The sequence below is a fragment of the Capra hircus genome, chromosome 6, assembly GCF_001704415.2.
Source record: "Capra hircus breed San Clemente chromosome 6, ASM170441v1, whole genome shotgun sequence".
Classification (NCBI taxonomy): Eukaryota; Metazoa; Chordata; class Mammalia; order Artiodactyla; family Bovidae; genus Capra; species Capra hircus.
Window position 1 is genome coordinate 16,873,683 of NC_030813.1, and position 21,814 is coordinate 16,895,496.

At 41.5% G+C, this 21,814-nt stretch overlaps 1 protein-coding gene across 1 annotated transcript; it reads left to right on the top strand.

The window, feature by feature from the left end:
* On the top strand, window positions 1,856-21,117 carry ETNPPL (ethanolamine-phosphate phospho-lyase). Its single transcript, XM_018049232.1, has 13 exons — window positions 1,856-2,081; window positions 4,773-4,891; window positions 5,164-5,323; window positions 7,603-7,677; window positions 11,432-11,522; window positions 12,566-12,682; window positions 14,405-14,487; window positions 15,293-15,518; window positions 16,403-16,557; window positions 17,171-17,260; window positions 17,484-17,614; window positions 19,123-19,190; window positions 20,557-21,117. Exons 1-13 carry the CDS (start codon window positions 2,026-2,028, stop codon window positions 20,677-20,679), a joined length of 1,494 nt encoding a protein of 497 aa, XP_017904721.1. The 5' UTR covers window positions 1,856-2,025; the 3' UTR covers window positions 20,680-21,117.

Here is a 21,814-nt window from a genome sequence, read left to right on the forward strand (position 1 = left end):
AAGAGTTTCAAGAAGAAAGGAATAACCAGCCCTGCTGAAAGTTCTGGTTTAAAAAAGAAAAAGAAAATAAAAAACGAAGAATACAAGAGCACTGAGACCTTAACCATTATTCCGACACACGTTTCACAATCATGATCTCTTTTTAGCCCTCCTTGTAATGTTTTTAGTTAGAAAATGATTGAGGTTTTCTCTTTAATATGAAATTAGAACATTTTAAAGAAATTTGGCCTCCAAAAGGTCAAGAAACCCAGCTAGTTTATGCAAGAACTAGTTCAAGAACCCAAGACCCTTGGGACTTCCCTGGCGGTGCAGTGGTTAAGACTCTAAGCTTCCACTGCAGGGTGCATGTGTTTAATCCCTGGTTGGGGAACTAAGACCCCCACATTACAGCAGGGAAGCGAAAATAAATAATAAAAAAGAACTCAAGACCAGGATTATTTATTTAAAGAACATACTTTAAAGCACTGGAAATAACTGAAGGTTTATGGAGGCAGCATGTCTGTGTGCGGCTTCACTAGCTGGTTTGAGAGTCGATGTACACTTGGCAATATCCTTCAAGTGTGGAACAAGACCAAGATTACATGACTGGGATTTCTTGCAAGTTTCCTAAGTGTCTCCTCCCCTTCATTGATAACACCTAGAATTCTTAACACGTTTTTCCTCATAGAACTCCATTTCTCACCCTATCTTAGGCAATGAAATAATCCTACTAATCCTGCAGGACATTAATATCAATTAATAACTTCATTCAAGAGAAAAGTCAGTTACAAACATTTATCAAGCATGTTCTTACTGGTAAAATAAGCTTTCTCTGCTGTCTTTCGAAACACAAAGAATGAAATGATCTCATCTAAACTCTATGGCCAAGCAGTTGTGTGACCTTGAATGATAAGACTTCACCTTTACTGTACCTAGGTGTTCTTATCTACAAAACACAGGGGATAAATCAGATGATCTCTACTTCTTCAAATAGTTCATGATTTAATGTTATAGTTAATTAGGTTTCCTTCTGTCCACATATTTAAATTTGATCAGTGAGAGAAGAGAATCCCAAAGGAAGTCAAGAAGCCTAGGAATGAATTCAGGTTCACCGTCAGGTAGACCTGTAATAACTGTTCCCATATGTTAAATAAGGCGGTAACTTTCAGGCTTACCTCAGTCAAGGTTGTTATGATGACTGAACCTGATAAGTGCAATTATCTCTAAAGCAGGTATTCGAAACAGGGGTATATATTATCCCTCGCGACAAATAACAGGCTGAGTTCCTGTGATTTACCCTTTGGGCGTGTGACTTGTTACTCTTGTTAAGTAGATTTTGGTATTGGAACTTGCTCGAAAGGAGAATGGAGACAAAAGTCCTGTTATCTCCAGTGAGTGCCTATCTTTGAATGTGTACAAATAAAGGGAGAAAGGAAAGAAGAAGGGGCGGGGCCGGGGGGAGAAAGAGAAGGAAGGAAAAAAGAAAGGAGGTCTTCCCCGGTGGTCCAGGGGCTAAGACTCCCTGCTCTCGATGCAACCGGCCCAGATCCTGCATGCCACAACGAAGACCCGGTGCAGCCAGAGAAATAAATAAATATTGTTAAGAGAGTGGGAAGGAGGGAATTCATAGGCAGAGGAGGAGGCGAGGCAGGCTTAGAAAAATAAAAAAGGAGTTAGGAGAAGTAACAACTGTGGGGAGGGGAAGTAGGCAGCAGGGCAGGAAGGGAGCGAGTTCGCCTGGGGCAAGAGCGGGGGCGGGGGTGGGGGGTGGCGACTGGGTGGCTAGCGCAGGCACTGGCCCGGCCGGCCCCAGGCGGAGGAGGGGAGGAGCAGGGTGGGGCTTGGCGAAGGGCAAAGGCGGGGCAAGACTTAAAAGGGAGATGACCCCGGCTGGTTGACACCGACCTCTGCCTCCGGCGCCCAGGGCCAGAGGACCCAACCTGCGAGGTCAGGGAAGGGCCGCAGCTGAGGCAGTCCGCGGGCTCCCGTCGCGGGCGCAGGGACTGGAGAGGGGAGATCCCTGGGGGCGCCCGGCACCCTGCCGCCATGTGCGAGCTGTACAGCAAGCAAGAGACCCTGGCGCTGAGGAGAAAGCACATCGGGTAAGGGCTCCCCAGCCCAGGCGAGAGGCGCAGAGAGTGGGAGTCACCAGGTCACCAGCGCAGGGAGCGGAGAGCTGAAGCGGGGCCGGGAGCTGGCTGGCTGGGGTCCCGCGGGGAGCGGGACCTGCCGCTTGCCCGCCGCACCTGCATGCACGCGCCGCCGCCCGCCCCGAGCTCCCCGCCGCGCCCGCGCCCCAGGGGCTCCCTTGCAGCCGGGGCCCGGGTGATCCCCGCGCTCTGCTGCCCGCGAGAGGGTGAAGGCTGCGGGCCGGCTGGAGGAATTGACCATGAGGGTTGATAGCCACTGAAGAACACCGTTCCAGGGCTGGGCTCTGGAAGGGGAGAAGGGTAGTTCTCCGCCACGCCCACCTACTCGAAAGTTTTCCATAACTATGAACTCTGAAATATTTTTGATGATGGCTATGAAAACTCATTCGGACAACTTTTGTTGAAAGCGAACTCTTCCTTCTTGCACGCTTCGTTAAGAAGTAAAAGGTTAATCTAGCCAGTGGAGGGGAGGGGAAAAAAGCGTTGACACTTTCTAAAGGGTAAGATGCCCTTGCTCACCTTGGTCTCCCCAGATGTGCCCGCGCTACAACGGAAAGATGCAGGGTTCTCTCGGGTCTGTTTTCGCTTTGCTCACATTAATAGTAGAAACGGCTTGGTGAGTGAGCTACAGGACCCACACTTAAGTCAGACCTGGGCTCTGGTCCTAGAAGAGTGTCATGTTACCTTGTGATCTCTGTCACATTAAATTCCTCTCCTATGAAAATCCACTTCTATGAGTGGCAAGGTGGGAAGTACATTAACAGAGATGCAAGGTCAAGTCCACAGTTTTCAGCCCACGTTCATAAGGAAGAATTTTTCTGGATTTTAACTTGTAGTTAATAAACTAACAACTGAGTTTGAACTAATGAGAAATTCTCATTATTAGTTTCATTTTAGCTGATGACACTTAAGTTTAGGCATTTTAAAAATTTTATTGCTTATTCACAATAATTACAAAACTTTCTAAACTATTGTGTATCAATTTAATACATAACTATTTACCCTCTAAACTACCTCCAGTGCACATGGGAACATGTTTTCTGTACATGCAAAGCCACCAAATTAAAACTATATTTTGGGAGCTTTTCTGGTGGTTCAGTGATTAGGACTCCTTGCTTCAAGTGCAGGGAGCTTGGGTTCAATCTCTGGTTGGGGAACTAGGATTGCACATTTCCTCATGGCATGACAATAAATAAATAAATAAATAAATAAAAATAATAATAATCATATATTTTGCTTAGTTTCTAAACATTCATGGGGCCAAGATCAGAAATGCTTGTAATGTTTTCATGTTGCTAAAACTTGTACAGCCCTCCAAGTAACCATAAATAGGGATGACATTTTATTAGACTCAAAAGAGTGGGTTAAAGGGTTAGAATAATAATTGGATCGTATTATTTAAGAATGGAAAATCCATTTGCTGCAGAACAAGAACCAATTAAAAGACATGAAAATAATCTGTAAAATCTCGTGCACACTATTTAACACTAAGTTATTTGTAGTAGCTTTTAGTGCTATTTGTTTCTTTACAAGTAGGTTTAAGGGAGAGATTAGATGACAAGCAAGCTCTATTTTGGGCAATGGCATAAGACAGTCTTCTTTTTTTTCTTCCAATTTTATTGGTGTGTAATTGACATACAGCACTTTATTAAGTTTGAGTTTCGCATCATAACAATTTGACTTACATCATGAAATTACTATTACAGTTAAGTTTGGTGAATATCCATCATCTCATTAATAGAAAATTTAAGAAATAGAAAATCCTCTAGAATTTGCTTTCTTAACAACTTTCATATAAAACATACAGCAGTGTTATAATCAATCATGTTAAAAGGTAAGGCGCCCTTATCATGTTGTACATTTAAATTATATCCATAGTACTTATTTACCTTATAACTGGGAGTTTGCACCTTTTGACTATGTTCATCTGATTTCCCTGCCTCCCAGCTCTTCCCAAGAAGTGTAATCTCTTTTTTCTGTGAGTTTATTTTTGAAGTATAATTCATGTACAACACTATGTTAATTCCTACTATACAACATAGTGATTCAATATTTCCATACATTTCAAAATAGTCACTGTGGTAAATCTAGTTACAATCAAGACAAAAATCTACTTCCAAATTCTGGTTTTCTCTCTTATTGGCTTGAACTAAGCTTCTTAATTTTTCTGTGCCTGTTTTCTCACCTATAAAAGTGAGAATGATAATAACTCTTCTTATGTTATTGTTGGAAGGATTAAATGAGATAATATTTGTAATAGCTATCAGTTCTTAATATACAGAAAAGCTCAAAAAAAATTGTTTTTTTTTTTCCTAGTTGAACAAAATTTTCCAAAGGAAAATAAATTATTGGTTTGTGTAATTAGAGCTGTCAGAGTTGATCCATGTGCCTCTAAAAAGTATTGTCAGATCATGGCAAATTTAATATAACAAGCATAAGAAACGTGAGCAATGTCACAGATGGGGGATTAAGGTAAAAGTTTCCAGGCTAATATGAAATTAAAAAGAAAAAAGTATGTCACCTAGGTTGTGTTTTCCCTTTCTTTTATGTAATTGTAATTTTCCACCCATCGTGACCTTGACTGAGAAGCGTAAACACTGAGCAGTCCTACCAGACCAAAGTGTTTCCTTTCATTATTTCTAGGCCTTCATGCAAAGTTTTCTTTGCTGCGGATCCCATCAAAATAGTGCGAGCCCAGAGGCAGTACATGTTTGACGAGAAAGGTGACCAGTACTTGGACTGCATCAACAACGTTGCCCATGGTAATATGCTGTCTTTGTTGTGCCCTGAAGGATACGTTCATGGATTAAGGCAGCCTTGGCACCGTTAATATTTGTCCCAGGATTTGCAGTGGCTGCAGATCCTCGGCTGAACAGGGCCCTTAGTCCTAGGCTGGGAAAAACTAGAACAAAATGTGGGAGAGGAACAGGATCAACTTTTCTTTTTTTTTTTTTTTTTGCCTCAGAATCTGCCTCACTTCCCAGGCATTTCGAATTGTAACTCATTTTGAGGACTTTTGTCTTTTAAATTTTAGTGGGACACTGCCACCCAGAAGTGGTCAAAGCTGCCCAGAAACAGATGGAACTACTAAATACAAATTCTCGATTCCTCCACGACAACATTGTTGAGTATGCCAAGCGCCTCTCAGCAACCCTGCCGGACAGACTCTCTGTTTGCTATTTTACAAATTCAGGGTAAGTTTCAAGGTTTTTCCAGCCGTCTCCATTCCCATGAATCTCCTTGTTTCCTCTCTCACACGTCTTTTCTATTTTGATTGCTGGTGGAGGAGGAATATCTAAACAGGTTTCCTGAGACTCTTACTAATGATGCTGCATGGGGGACCTGACCTCCTGGTTCTTTCACTTGGGCCCACCAGCTCCTTGTAGATAAAATACCTGACATCGTGTTCCAAGGCTCTTGATGCAGCCTGTAACTGCAGTCCCATGATTAACACGTGCGTGTCACTCAAGACTTTTTCCTACCACGCTTCTTTGGTGATAGATGGGGAAGGTGCCCCAGTAGGGATCCCTGAACATTTCCCCAGCACAAACACAAAGGAGGAAAGAATAAATTCAAGTGAATAGATATGTTACAACTTTTAAATTCTGTAAATTCAAATGATTGTATCCCATTCTGTTGAATATTATGCAGACATTAAAAAGTATGTTTTGAGGGGAACTCCCTGGCAGCCCAGTGGTTAGGACTTCAAGCCTCCACTTCAGAGAGCCTGGGTTTGATTCCTGGTCAGGGAACAAAGATCCCACAAGCTGGGAAGTGCAGCAAAAATTTTTAAAAAATGTATGTTTTTGAAAATACATGTTTAAAGACAGGTGAAAATCTTACCTATTGGGAAGAAAGCTGTCTATACAGCACAAACTCATTTTTAAAATGATATATATGTATATATATACTAAAACTAAAAGAGATTCTGTGAATCCTTTTCTTTCTGGCCATGCCTGAGTCTTGTGGAATCTTAGTTCCCCACCAGGGATTGAACCCAGCCCCCTGCAGTAGAAACTCAGAGTCCTAACCACCAGACTGCCAGGGGAGTTCCACACTTCTCTTTTCAATAAAACCCAATTTATAACCAGAAAATTGTTCTTTTTTTTTTCCTTTGTAAAGAATTAAGACATTTTAGGATCTACTTTGTTGTTGTAAAGCATTCTTGCCTTCAGTGAATTAAATGACATAGTATTTGACTTGCCCTTCCAAAGAATCCTATGCTGTCAAAGAATGATTAGCCTTAAAGAGCACTGTCACCAAAGACTGGAGGTGACAGAGCCTGCAATAGTATTAATACAAAGAACGTTCTTGAAGTCAACCAGGCTTCAGTCAACACTGGCTCTACCTCTTCTTAGCTGTGAGAACTCATCCTTGTCACTTAACCTCTCTGAGTCTTCACCCATAAAAAGATGACAATACTTGCCTTGAAGAGTAGTTATGAGAATCAGTATAAGTAAAACAGTATAATGCTTGGCACGTGATAAACATGCCGCAAATGATTACTTTTCCACCTGTGTCCGAGTAGTGTATCTAGACTCTCTACAGCAGATAGAAAGATTACGGTCTTCATTTTTTAAAGTCTCGTTTATCTATCGATCTATTTGTTTTTGGCTGCGCTGGGTCTTCGCTGCTGCCTGGGCTTTTCTCTAGTTGCAGCGAGCAGGGGCTGCTCTCCAGTTGGGGCATGGGGCCTTCTCTCTGTGGTGGCTTCTCTTGCATAGCATGAGCTCTAGGTACACAGGCTTCAGTAGTCGCAGCAAGTGGGCTCAGTAGTTGTGGCCCATGGGCTTAGCTGCTCCTTAGCAAGTGGGATGGAGAAGGCAATGGCAACCCACTTCAGTGTTCTTGCCTGGAGAATCCCAGAGATGGGGGAGCCTGGTGGGCTGCCATCTCTGGGGTCGCACAGAGTCGGACACGACTGAAGCGACTTAGCAGCAGCAGCAGCAGCAGCATGTGGGATCTTCCTGGGCCAGAGGTTGAACCCCTGTCTCCTGCATTGGCAGGAGGATTCTTTACCATTGAGCCACCAAGGAAGCCCTGATCTTCATTTTCCAGATAAGAAACTAATCAAGTAGTAGGTCAGCACAACACAGTTCAGTGGCCTTCCGGTTAGTGGGACCTTAGACTCCAGTTCCTCCCATTGAGATCACACTTAATATAGGTTTCTTGGGCTTCTCAAAGTTAGTCCCCTATGATGTGGCTGAACTGGGCCAGAGTTTGAAATGAGCAGAATATCCTTAATTTGTGTTGAGTTTCCTCATGCGTCCCACTGTTTTTTGAAGACATCTGGGGAACTTAGGAGGATGATATGAGATGGCTGGTTGGGCAAGATTGAGGGGGAAAAGAGGACCTCAACTTATTTATTTATGCAGTTCTGTGTAGTTGAAATCTTCAACTTTGAAAATAGCATTTCAAAAGATTTTTAAAGAGCTTATGTCACATTGTTCCTCTATCTCTGCTGTCTTAATAGATCGGAAGCCAATGACTTAGCCTTACGCCTGGCTCGGCAGTTCAGAGGCCACCAAGATGTGATCACTCTTGACCAGTAAGTCTTGGACACGAAACTTCTCAGCAGAAAAGTCCTTCAGAGATGAAAACACATTGATCCTATCTACACTAATACCAGAAGTATGTACAGAGGAGGCTGGATGGCACAAGGATTTTATTTTACTATTATGTTTAAGATTTCAAGGCCAACTCAGGCCTAGAGAACACTTAATTCTTTCCAAGCACCTGGAGGCTCTTTCAGGTCCTGTGGTCATGGTCTCATGGGCTTTGTATGAATTAGAATTTACTTTCAAACATTAACTATGTATTGAGCCACTGCAATGTGATTATCCACTGTAATTAATTTAAAAGACAGTAATTTAGAGCAAATTTTGAAGACTACAAGCAGCCAAGTTAGAAAAAAAGGTGGTTTTTTTTTTTTGGCTACATTGTACAGCATGCAGGATCTTAGTTCCCCTACCAGAAATCAAACCCAGACTTCCTGCTTTGGGAGCAGAAGTCTTACCCACTGGACTGCCAGAGAAGTCCCAAATTCATTACAATTTGAGCAAGAAGTTTGACAACAACTATCTTAACTGAGATTTTTTTTTAATTGTTTCTGCCTGCCCACCCCACTAATCTCACACACAGACGGTTGAACTGAACATGTACCTCATTTCTTACCCATCTATAGGCTTCTCTTGTTTTATGTGTTGGTTGATGTAGTCATTCTCTATTGTTACTGTAGCAAATTATCACAAACATAGTGGTTTAAGCAACATGAATTGATTCTCTTACAGTTCTGGAGGTCGGATGTCCAAAATGGGCCTCAGTGGGCTAAAAGTTAGGTGGCGGCAGGGCTGCAATCCTAGAGACTCTAGGGGAAATGTGTTGCCTTGCCTCCAGCTGCTAGAGGCTGCCTGCCTTGCTTGGCTTTGGGCCCCTTCATTCACCTTCAGAGCCGGCCATGCCATTACTCCAGCCTCTGCTTCCATCACATCCCTGAGTCTGACCACCATCCCCCTGCCGCCTTCTTTCCCTTATAAAGACACTTGTAATAACGTTGGACCTTCCAGGGATTATCACTCCATTTCATGATGCTTCATCACATCTGCAAGGTCCCCTTTGCCATGTAACATATTCCCAGGTTCTGAGGATTAGAACGTGGGCATCTTTGGGGAGGGCAGGCATGATGCTGCCTATCACAGAATGGACACTGTGACTGCCCTCTATGCCAGCTACCACAGGCAGCACTGCAGTAAGAACCCTCAGACATATGCCTTTATGGACCTTTCTGAGGATCTCTTAGGAATAAGCACCCAGAAACAGGATCTCCAGGCCATAGGGGTACTGTAAACATTATTGATTTGACTAAATGCTCCCAGGTCGGTCTCCAGAGTGGTTGAAACTCTCCACCCAGTGCATGAAATGTTTCATTTCCCCATATCCTAGGCAAAGCCTGAGAGTACTGTGCCTTTTTTTCCTTTAATAGTTTCTGGTCTAATAAGTATAAAATAATATCAATGTTGTTTTTATTTGTAATTTTCTAATTATGAGATTGAGTATCTCTTCATATACTTATTATATATTTGTGACTTCCCTTCTGAGAATTAGCTTCACTAGTGGCTCAGATGGTAAAGAATCTGCCTGTAATAAGGGAGGCCAGGTTCAATCCCTGGTTTGGGAAGATCCCTTAGAGAAAGAAATGGCAACCCACTCCAGTATTCTTGCCTGTAGAATCCCATGGACAGAGGAGCCTGGCATGCTACAGTCCATGGGGCTGCAAAGAGCCAGATGCAACTAAGCGACTGACCCACTTTTTTCCTGAGAATTATCTGCTTATATTCTTTACCCAGTTTTTCTGTTGGGATTCCCATCCTTGTTTTTGTGGTTGCATGCATAGACTGGATCAGAGGATCTCAGCCTAGACTGAGTTTTAGAAATACCTGGGGAAATGTTCTTTTCATAGTGCCAGTGCCCAGGCCTCACCCCAGACCAGTTAAAGAGAGTCTCTAGAGGTAGAGTCCAGGAAACCAAGTTTCCCAAGTGATTCTTTATGCAAACAGACCATTTTGGAAGTTAGCCTCTTTTATTTGAGACATTACAAATATTTTTTCCCAATCTATCACCTGTCTTTTAACGTTGTCCATGGCATCCATCTACCCAAAAAATTTTGCTTGAATCATATGGCAAAACCAATACAGTATTATAAAGTAAAATTTACAAATATTTTTTGATTGAATCAAAGAGTTTGCATTTTCATCCTATGGTTTGGTTTTCTAAGTTTTGTTAAAATCTTTCCCCCGTACATACCCATCACCATCCCTCAGATCACAAAGATGCTCTTCATTTCCTTCTACTATGTGTGTATCTGCTCCTCAGTTAACTCCACCTAGAGGCCTCTGTGTTGCCATTTACACATGGCTGAGCTTGCTTCTGTCCCAGTCGTAACTTTGTTCTTATTCCAGTACCATACTAATTTCATGGCTATTGCTTTGTAGGATGTTTTAATCTATGGTAGAGGAAGTACTCCCTCTTTGCTTTATCTATTCATGGGCCTTTTATAATTTCCAGAGAGAGACAGCGGAGAAGGCAGTGGCACCCCACTCCAGTACTCTTGCCTGGAAAATCCCATGGATGGAGGAGCCCGGTGGGCTGCAGTCCATGGGATCGCTAAGGGTCAGATAGGACTGAGCGACTTCACTTTGACTTTTCGCTTTCACGCATTGGAGAAGGAAATGGCAACCCACTCCAGTGTTCTTACCTGGAGAATCCCAGGGACAGAGGAGCCTCGTGGGCTGCCGTCTATGGGGTCACACAGAGCCGGACACAACTGAAGTGACTTAGCAGAGAGAGACAGAGCCTGTTACGTGCTGGCACAGAATGAGAGATGTCAACATTTGATCTACTGTGTGTGTGCATGTGCTCAGACACTTCGTCATATCTGACTCTTTGCAACCCCATGGAGATGCTCCAGACAACAATACTGGGGTGGGTTGCCATTTCCTCCTCCAGGGGATCTTCCCAACCCAGGGATCAAACCCCTGTCTCTTATGTCTCCTGCATTAACAGGCAGATTCTTCACCACTAGCATCACCTGGGAAGCCCTTATAATTTCCAGTCTCCTGATTATATACATCTTGGAAGAAAAAAACGTTCAGGGGAATATCATAGCCACCTGTATTTTAAGTGAAAGAAAGGAATTTCACAACCTTAGGAAGAACTAAGGTTGATCACCTCTCAACCTTAGGAAGAACTAAGGTTGATCACCTCTCAACCTTAGGAAGAACTAAGGTTGATCACCTCTCAACCTTGGTTCTTTTTGAAAAAACCTCCTATTCCTTACCAACTTGCATTTGTTCAAAATGTGCTATTAGACCTCCTTTAGAAACCATTCTAAACAGAAACACAGCCCATTTTATGATATAAATTTGTTTTTAAAATTTACTAGACTATAACTATAAAATACATTTAAAGAATACATACATCTGATATTTCTCATGAAACTATAGAAAACAATATTTTACACTTAATCTAATTTAGCAGAGCTAATACAATCCAAAGAAATTAAGTTTTTTCTGGCTAAAAACTGCCTACAAGGATACATACTTGGCTTTCTATGTGTTTTATTGCCTGAATCAGGAGAGCTGGACAAATTAATGGCCGGTCCTACCATGAAAAATTGGATTCCATATAGTTAAGTCTGGCACCAATGTTGAGATTCTCCCTGGATGATACAGAATACTGTTTTTCATATCCTGAAGGAGCATCCTTCTTTGAATGATGTTGGTTACCGTTCCTTTTTGTTTCAGTGCTTACCACGGTCACCTATCATCTTTAATTGAGATCAGTCCATATAAATTTCAAAAGGGCAAAGATGTCAAGAAAGAATTTGTGCATGTGGTAAGTATCTTGGAATTCAAGAATCAGAATGTTACTACTGGAAGAGTGCCCAGTGATAATCCAGACCGATCTTTGCATTGAAATGAAACCATGAAAAAGGAAACTAAGATATAGAGCTGTTATATGATTTGCTAAAAGTCAGAGAGCTAGTTAATGACAAGATGTGGGTTAAAATCCATTGATGAGTACCATACAGATCAGTATAGTGGTAGTAACAGCTGTTATTCACAGCTCTTATTTCACTTTTCTTGCCCCTGGATCTTCAATTACTTTTCCTATCACTGAGGCCAATTTGAAACTCAGAGTTGCATCGGTGTGTATGACTGTCTTAAAATTACTCTATGCTAAATTATTATGTAAATTTATTGAGTCAAATAAGTATTAAATGAAAGAAAATAAAGAAAAAAGTTGTTGAAGCAGTAAAACTCATTTGGCTTAATTAAGGATCAGTGGACTTTTTTAAGAGAATCATGAATACATTCTTTCAAAATTTTAAGATCTGAAATTACTACTAAAGCACTCTGAATTTTTGAATGATTACAATTTGCTATATAGTTGGCAAGTGCTGGTTTATTTTCTTCTTTTTTAAAAATATTTCTTGGCCTTACTAAAAAGCACATAGGATCTTAGTTCCCCTACCAGAGATCGAACCCACACCTCCTGCTTTGGAAGCTCAGAGTCTTAACCACTGGACCACCAGGGAGGTCCCTATTTTTGACATGGAATAGTTAATACAGTTTCCATTCATTGAAATTTTCAAATAACATAGTCACATTTGTTGTTTGAATTCACCCCTTATGTGATGAGAGATGCAATTTTGACTTCCAAGGGCCTAGAAGTAAATCTAAGCTCCTGTTCACGTTGCAAAGATTTCAAGTGTCACTGAATTCAGAAATGTTAACGAAAAAGAGCAGAAGAACATCGAGTCACATAAATCCACAGGTCACCTTTCTGTTATGCTCTTGTGGGGAAATACCCTTTCTTAAAAGCTCATTTGTCCAGGAGAAAGATCAGGAGAAAATGTTATCTCTTGATGTTTTCAGGCACCAGCTCCAGATACTTACAGAGGAAAATACAGAGAAGACCACGCAGATCCGGCCAGTGCTTACGCAGATGAAGTGAAGAAAATTATTGACGAAGCTCATAACAGCGGAAGAAAGGTTTGTATTTACAGCTTTGGAAACACGTTAACATCTTTCATAAACTAGATTGACATCATCATGATACACTAGAGATGTGGAAAAGGATTAGATGGCAAATCCTTTCTGTTCTTCTCTGGCTACATTTTCACTTAGTTCATATATTAAAAAACGCATTATTGTAGTCATGCCTCTAAGACTATTTTTATTTATCCTGGAAATGTAATAACTCTACCTGTTTCAGAACTGGTGGTCTAATTCTAACCTTCCCAGTGGGATGCAGACTCTGGTGCAAAGGGATAGGAGGAGAGAATTAAGAAAGGTGATAGCCCATGGACAGACCATTCCAAATGAGAGTAACATGAGGGGCTAACATAAGGTGAAAGAAGGGGAAGAGGCAGGGTCGCCCCAGGGCCTCAGGATCAACGCAGGCCCCTGGACCCTGGGAGCCTTGGCTTTCCCTAGGATTGGCTCAGCTTTCCTGAAGGTGCTGAGCCTGGGTAAGACCAGGCAGGAAAATGGTCTTCCAGTCTGTGTCTGCACTTTCGGTTTTAAATCTTCATTGAATTTATTACAATATTTCTTCTGTTTCATGTTTTGGTGTTTTGTTTTATTTGGCTGAAAAGCATGTGGAATCTTAGCTCACTCCCTGTATTGGAAGGTGAAGTCCCAGTCACTGGACTGCCAGAGACATCCCGGGGTCTGCACTTCGAAAAACCAAAATCCTACCGAGTAGGAAGAGCTTTCATTTTCTCAGCCTTCACCCTGCTATCTTCCACCTTCAGCCTGATGTTGAATTCTCAACCACTATAGGGGTTACTTACATGGAGCTTTAATGTGATTTGACATATGCTTTGCCTTTAAATTGATTTATGGCATATATATGGCAATTAAAAAAAAGTTTTAATTGAGAGAAAAATGAAAACTTTGTGTTTTCCAGTTCAAGTATTTTTTTCTTAATGACTGGAGAGTTGTTTGCCTTTCTTAGCTATTTTCTTCTTTTTCTTCCCAGCCCATTCATTTTTCATATCTTCAAAGAGGTAGTCTAGAGTAGAACCTTGGTTCCCTTGTTTATTTGTTTTTAATTGAAGTATAGTTGATGGCTTAACTTCTTATCTCATACTATTTCCATGCTTCCTCTGAATTTAGTGATTTTTTTTTCTCTTTTCTTAGCCTCTAGAACATGTCCTCTGCAGTTCTATGGTGAATTGCCTATGTTGGTTAAGTTGTAAGCCTGGTTCAGGGCAAGAACCAGAAAGAGAGCACAGTAACTAAGGTCTGTGACCACAGGTCACCTTCTCACCTCCCTGGTGCAACTTCCAGACTCGGGCAGTCCTAATTCAACAAGTTGAGTAAATAGGCATTACAGTGATATGTTTGGAACCTGGGTAATTTTGTAGAGGCGCATATCAAAGACTGATCAAGATATCAGTCTTATTCAGTTGATCCTAATGCAAACACTCATATAAATTAATTATGGAGAGATGGAAGGCACCTTTTCCACCATTTCTAGTGGTAGATTCATAAGAAACCTAAAATTTCAGAAACTAATGCTTCAGATCACTTGTTTTTCCAGCATGAACATCTTTTCTTTTTAATCAAATGGCCAATTTGCCTCTTGCCAGGGGTCCATTCCCAACCATGTTTAAATCACCCACTCTATAAGAAGTCCTCTTTTTTTTTTTTTTTAGGGGGTACGGGAGGGGGACCGAATGGACTTTGACCCCATCTTCTCTTGTATAGATTGCTGCCTTTATTGCTGAATCCATGCAGAGTTGTGGCGGACAAATAATTCCTCCAGCAGGCTACTTCCAGAAAGTGGCAGAGTATGTACTTGGGCATCTTTGGTCAAACTGAAGGAACTGTGACAGTTCCGCAGGGTCATCTGGTTGCTGGCGAAGTATGGAAGTACTTCCCATTGTTGTTTAGTAGTTGAGTCATGTCAAACTTTTTTGCGACCAACTGTAGCCCACCAAGCTCCTCTGTCCATGGGATTTCCCAGGCAAGAATCCTGGAGTGGGTTGTCATTTCCTTCTTTAGGGGATCTTCCCGACCCAGGGATCGAACTCAAGCCTCTTGCACTAGCAGGCAGATTCTTTACTGCTGAGCCACCAGGGGACTAGATGGTAAATAGCCTCTTGGGAGTGCCTGCCGCCCAGGGCTCCTGGAACTCCTCACCTTCCAAGATCCCAGCTAATAAGGGATTTGCGCACAGTCTAGCCGGGGGGTCCTTGAGGGCTCTGCCCCACTCTACCCACCTGGCATCCTCTCTGATTGATAGGTGTCCAAGCTTTACTGATTAGCAAAAAGTTGAAGATTAACTCTGCTAACATTACCTTTTGTTCACTTTTTTCTCTTGCCACTTAAAATACTGCAGTAGAGCTTACTTTAAGCAGCACAAACCCAAACAACATAAACTATATCTTATCTGGAAATGACGTGATTATATTTCAGAGTCAATGACATCACATAGATGTCATTGGGGATTTGAGCACTGAAATGTTTTTAACAAAGATTACAGACTTCAGGTTAACACCATTCTTTTTAAGTCCTCAATAATCCATATCTTGAAGGGAGGATATGGGGGCTCTCAGTGACCTGAAGGCATCATGCTGCCCTTTTGCTTTTCAGATATGTCCGTGGAGCAGGAGGTGTGTTTATAGCTGATGAAGTTCAAGTAGGCTTTGGCCGAGTTGGGAAACATTTCTGGAGTTTCCAAATGTTTGGCGAAGACTTCATTCCAGACATAGTCACAATGGGAAAACCAATGGGCAATGGGCACCCAATGGCATGCGTGGTAACAACCAGAGAAATTGCAGAAGCCTTCAGTGCCTCTGGGATGGAGTATTTCAACACGGTAAATTTTGATCTCCCACTTTAATGCTAAGAGGGAAAAATACTGTGTGTTCTTACGTTTCTTTCCAATGTAATAAAGAATAAATCTCACCGTTGCCAGCTAATGACCCCAGAACCGAAGCCAGACTTTGATCTAACCATATTTTATGCTGTTTGGCACAATCCTCCTTATATTTTTTCTTATATCTTTCCCCTTCCTAAAATGTTCCTATTGATTGTTCCAGTGATAGATTGATCCCCTGGTAAACTCTAGAGGTTATGCTATTTCGTTAACAGATGATATGATCTTTTTTTGTTTTGTATCACATTTAAATTCCCAAAACACATCTGACGTGTTTAGATGATTCAGTAGTATAAATATTATATGGCTGTCGTAGGAGATACTAACTAAATTTCTGTCTTTGGGAAATTTTATTTCCTTGATGTTGCCCCCGAAAGTTGTAAGATAATATGTATAATAGGACTTGTTGCAGCTAAAAGTCAGAATCAAAATCAAGGAACATAAATTATTTGGAGAAAATGTCATTTTTTGGCTTTTTTTTTTTCACACAGATATTCAAGTGCTGCAGTCCACATCCCTCTAACTAAACCACACTCTGAAATCCTTAATTCCCAACACAGTATCTGTGTTTGGTTTGGATGAACTTACAGATTCTCCACTAGTCCTTCATTCCAGTTATGTAGCATATACATAATTTAGAATTATATTCTCAATCCTGAATGAATAGATTCATGCTATATTCTAAATTTAAAAAGCTAATATCACAAGGGAAAATTTTATAGAAATTATATCTTTACTTGCTTAAGTATGAGCCAGATTTCTCATAGATCAAGCAACAGCATGAATTCAACTAGTCTGTTTTCTCATTTATCTTTTTTCTGCAGTATGGAGGAAATCCAGTATCTTCTGCTGTTGGTTTGGCCGTCCTCGATGTAATAAAAAATGAAGACCTTCAAGGAAATGCCACAAGAGTAGGGAATTATCTTACTGAGTTACTGAATAAGCAGAAGACTAAACATACTTTGATAGGAGACATCAGGTATGTTTATTAAGGAATTGTAGTTATTCATATGTCCAAATGAATATTGGTGATCTTATAAATTTAAAATAAATTACATAAAACCAAATCTAGAAAACACTGAAAAAACGTTTTTCATTCAGAACCCAGATATATCACTATTAACTTTTGGGTATATATCTTTCCTGACTTACACTTAAAAAAAAAAAATTAAGCCAGGATAATTTCAACAGCTAGAAGATGAAAAGAAGAAACTTAAAGTAACTCTATATGATCTATGAAAAAATAATTTAAATGACATCTAAGAAACATCACTATTTTTCATATATGTATTTATCATCATTGATGTCATATGAAACTAAATGGTATAAGGTTGTTTTTAAGCCTTTTTTTTCTTTTTGCAATTAGTGTGATGAAAAAAAAAACTGGATTACAAAAACTAATTTCAGAAACTAAGGAGTCCTGTGGACACTGGGTTGGTATCATGGATTAATTAGAACTAGTAACAACTACCTTTAAAGAGACTCATATTCAGTCTCAAATCAAACTTGAGTTTGACGACTGTGTTAATATTTTGTGACAGTGTGGTACTTGATAGAGTTTATGTCAAGTTTCCTTTCTTTATCCCCCTCAGGGGCGTTGGCCTTTTTATCGGGATTGACTTAGTGAAGGACCATCAGCAAAGGACCCCCGCCACAGCAGAAGCTCAGCACATCATCTACAAGTAAACCACCCCTCACCTGTTTGGTGTCTCAGCTTGAATGATGTCCACCCACTTGAATGTTTTTACTTCCTCTCTTCTCCCTGAATACGAAACGTTTAAGACTCTTGCAATTACAGACGTGACTTCTTACATGCGTATACTAAATTGCTGTCTGTTCACATCATTCTGAAATCATCTTAGTTATTGCTTGTATGCACTCACATGTATTTCCTGCACTAATTAGGATGAAAGAAAAGCGAGTGCTTCTCAGTGCCGACGGACCTCATAGAAACGTACTTAAAATAAAACCGCCTATGTGCTTCACTGAGGAAGATGCCAAGTTTATGGTGGAACAACTTGATGGTATCCTAACAGGTCTGTCCACAGATCTTTAAATAAGATGCCCCCCACACCTCCATCCTGGTCATGCATGACAGTGTATCTTGCTGTCCATGGTAGAAGTGAAGGAGGGTGGAAATGACTGTATAAATTTATATTATCATTTATTTTCACTTTTAAAAAATAATTGCATGTCTTCATTGTACCACAAACCACAGATGTTGCAGCATAAGAGTCTTTGAGCTTTATACCCTGAAAATACTTGAAATGTTGTTAGTAAAACTTATGGGCTATAGGTTAACAGTTATTTGCTATGCCCTGACTCATTTCACTGTGCACTTCAGTTATTGCAATTTCATTTTTGAGGATTTGTTTATCATTCAGAATTATAGCCTGTCATAGGAATTAATCTTTTATTGACCTCTGTTAAATAATGAGGTTGGGCTTCCCAGGTGGTGCTAGTGGTTAAGAATTCACCTGCCAGTGTAGGAGACACAAGAGAACACAGGTTTGATCCCTGAGTTGGGAAGATCCCCTGAATTAGGAAGTGGCAATCACTTGCCTGGAGAATCCCCATGGACAGAGGAGCCTGGTGGGCTACCATCCATGGGGTCACAAAGAGTTGGACACGATTGAGTGACTGAGCATACACGTTAAATAATTAGGTTAATTTATTTTTCATAAATTGAGATTAGCTAAGTAAGGGAGCAATGTAAAACCATACTGAAAAACATAAAGCCCTGTCAAATGTTGGAGCTTTTAGGTATATTTTTTAAGATTTTACTTCTCTGCTCCCTCTCAGCCTCTTGGGGTTGGGATAAGGCTGATAAGCCAGGAATCAGTGCAGTATACAAAATAGATCATTAATATTGGAAAGTTGAGAGTCAGCCCCAAGTTATTTGTAATACGGTCACTGTCTTTGGACTACGAGACGCCCAAACCTGGCCAGCAGTCCTCACACATCTGTTTCCTCTGGTCCCTTGAAGGCCAGGTGGAACAGAGGACATGTTGGGACAGATGTCACTATTATTTAAAATTCAGCTCAGAGCCTGAACATTTTTAGCGGTGGGGCTGGACAATTCTTTTAACAACGTGAATGAGATGGAGCTAATGCAGGCTGTGTCACACGTAATGGTGAAATGCTGCAAAAAAGTTGAAGAGGAGCGATTTTAAAACACCTGCTGCTGCTGCTGCTGCTGCTGCTAAGTCGCGTCCGTCGTGTCAGACTCTGCGCGACCCCATAGACAGAAGCCCACCCGGCTCCTCTGTCCCTGGGATTCTCCAGGCAAGAACACTGGAGTGGGTTGCCATTTCCTTCTCCAATGCATGAAAGTGAAAAGTGAAAGTGAAGTCGCTCAGTCGTGTCCGACTTTTAGCGACCCCATGGACTGTAGCTGTCTATTTTTCTCTAGTAAGAGTATCCCTATAGGTACCAAAATGGGTTTTTTGTTTTTCTTAAGGATTTTTTTAATGTTTTATGTTTATGTTTTCTTTGTTTTTTTTTTTTTTTTTCCATCTTATCTACCACGTCTTCCTTGATGAAGGTTTAGAAGAAGCCGTTGGAGCTGAAACTGAGAGTATGATCTCTAAGAATACTCCTTGCAGAACCAAGGTAAGAGTCACTTGCTTAATATTTAAGGGAAAAGTTTAAAATTGGGGAAATTTAAGAAAAAGGAATGCAGATGTTTTAAAATTGTACAGTGACTTTTAGAATAAACCCACCTTTGCTAGAGTTGGCTTACTGTTGCAATTCTGAGTGCACAAGTGTCATGCCACTTGACATCTATAAAAGCAAAGAACCATTTTTACAGGGTCATTCCCATGCTGAAAATAATCATAATAACCCTCAGGCTTGCAAAGAGGGCCTTCAAAATATATAGAGAGAAGATAGCAAATGTCCTGAGCTCTGTCCTGGTTTTTCTGAGTGATGCTTGACACTGCTTCGAAGTCCCACATCCCACTTCTTAATCAACAAAAGCTTCGGCAGTGTGACTTCAAAATGCCAGAGTTCGATCCTCCATTGAATTAAAGTAGAAACTTCGACTGGCAGCAGGGCCTGGGAACCGTCTGGCGCTGAGTGGCCTGGTTTCTGCATTTGATGTGCTGCCAGCAGAGGGCTTCCCCATTCTCTCCCCAAGCTCCCCAGGCTACAGAAAGGGCTCCCCGGATCGAGAAACAGAAAGGCAAAACCTTGAGAGGCTCTGTTGCATAATTTGTTATTTGTTTATGACTCTGATGCATAAAGGAACCCTCGGTACCTCGAGTCCGCCTACACATCCAGTGTAGTCAGAAAAGTCCTTTCCCTGAGTGAAAAACATGAGGCCCTTTGAATGAGGGCAAATGATTGGCTAACAGGGTACTTCTGTTTCTTGGTGCAACACAAACCAATGCTAGGGATCAGTTCCTCTCTGCTGTGTGAGGGTCGCATGGAGAGTCTGGGGCAGAAGCACGGCTGTCTGAACCTAGCAAGTACTGGAAAGTGCTCAGACCCTCAGTCGTGTCCGACTGTTTGTGACCCCGTGGACTGCAGCCCACCAGGCTCCTCTGTCCGTCTTCTGGCAAGAATATTGTAGTGGACTGCCATGCCCTCCTCCAGGGGATCTTACCAACCCAGAAATTGAACCAGTGTCTCTTTCAGGCAGACGGATTCTTTACCACTAGCGCCACCTGGGAAGACTATAAGCATTGAAAAGGAGCTTATTGAAAAGGGACTCAAAAAAAGAGAGTTCCCCTACCAGAAATGCCACTGCGCAGTTAGCAAAGTTAGCACACCTTTCTGAGTTTGGCTTGGACTCCCAGATTTTAGGTGTCTATGGAAGGTAGTAATCAGGGTTAGGGAGGAACAGCTCCCTAACACGGCATTCCTGTGTTGTGCTGTGTTGCTGTGCCGCGTTCCTGTGGAGTTAGCCCTGCGGAGGCTGGAGGCTGGGCGCGTTAGCAGTGGGCTGCCCTCTGGAGTTTGTATGCTTGTCTTACAGATGCCCAAGGAAGCACAGTCAGAAATGCTCAGAGACAGCAGCCTGGAATCCAGAGAAAATCCCAGCCGAAAGAGAAATGGATTGTGCACAGATTCACTGCTCAGCAAGAGGCTCAGAACGTGAGAGATGAGCATTTTACAAGATAACTGTCCGGAGTTACAGAGAATGAATGCGGATGTCCCTTCTGTTAAAGCTCTGTTGTACCCTCTGAATGAAATATTTGCATTTACTCAGAGGTATAAAGTCAATGAGTCATAAGATTAATCCAAATGATAATCAAACCATGTCAAGACTATTAGTTCAGCATTTAGCCTATTAATTCCTTACTTGAGATTTCTACAAGTACTTCCTTTATATTCTACTCAATTTAAGCTTCAAATGAAATATTTATTAAGTTGACAGTTTTACTTCTCATATTTTAATCTTTGACATGACAGAGTAAAGTACAGTAGGTTTCTGAACTTTGGAAACTTAGTGCCTTAAAATATTGTATTCTTTAATGATTTAATTTATAAATATTTATGGCTATAATAAAATAAAAGATGATATGAACCAAAAAAATTTTTTTATGACTAGAGAAGTATGTACTGTTCTTTCTTGTAGAATCATAGAGTTGGGTGGTAAAGTCAAAAGCCATTTGGGGGAAAATCACGTAGCAAATGTGAAGAAGGGAATGAATAATCTGGACTCCTGTTGGGGAACTAGGTCAGTGGTGATCCTCTGGGGATGAGGGCACAGGTGCAGAGGCCAGACAAGGAGTAGACCCAGAAACACTCTTAAACATGGAGCTGGAGCAGTAGCCAGAGCACCACCTTCACCTCGGCTCTGGCTAATCAGACTATCATCTTGGCAAGTCACTTAGCTACTAGACGAGAAATCGACTTTGCAAGCAATCCTCTTCTCCTTCTCATCCAGCCTATCACCTATGCACACACCCTGACACACAGAGATAACTTCAGGAATCTCTTCTTTAAATGTGCAGGTGCCATGAGGCTTGGAGGCTGTGTGGGTACTAACCTGGAAGAAATTTGACTTTTAGCCTTGGCTTCTCATTATTTCTCAGTTGCCCTCCTAACAGTTATTACGCTTTGTGTGTTGGGTTTTTCGGGGGGAAGCGTTCTTTGTTTTGGGGTTGTGCCTCATGACTTGTGGGATCTTAACTGCCCAACCAGGAATTGAACTTGGGCCCTGGTAGTCCAGTACTCTTGCCTGGAGGATCCCATGGACGCAGGAGCCTGGTGGGCTGCAGTCCATGGGG

Excerpts from the sequence above, each read along its gene's own strand:
- ETNPPL (XM_018049232.1), top strand. The coding sequence starts at position 2,026 with ATGTGCGAGCTGTACAGCAAGCAAGAGACCCTGGCGCTGAGGAGAAAG. Across the intron at positions 2,082-4,772 it reads CTGAGGAGAAAGCACATCGG|GCCTTCATGCAAAGTTTTCT; the intron begins GTAAGGGCTCCC and ends CATTATTTCTAG. Across the intron at positions 7,678-11,431 it reads GATGTGATCACTCTTGACCA|TGCTTACCACGGTCACCTAT; the intron begins GTAAGTCTTGGA and ends TTTTTGTTTCAG.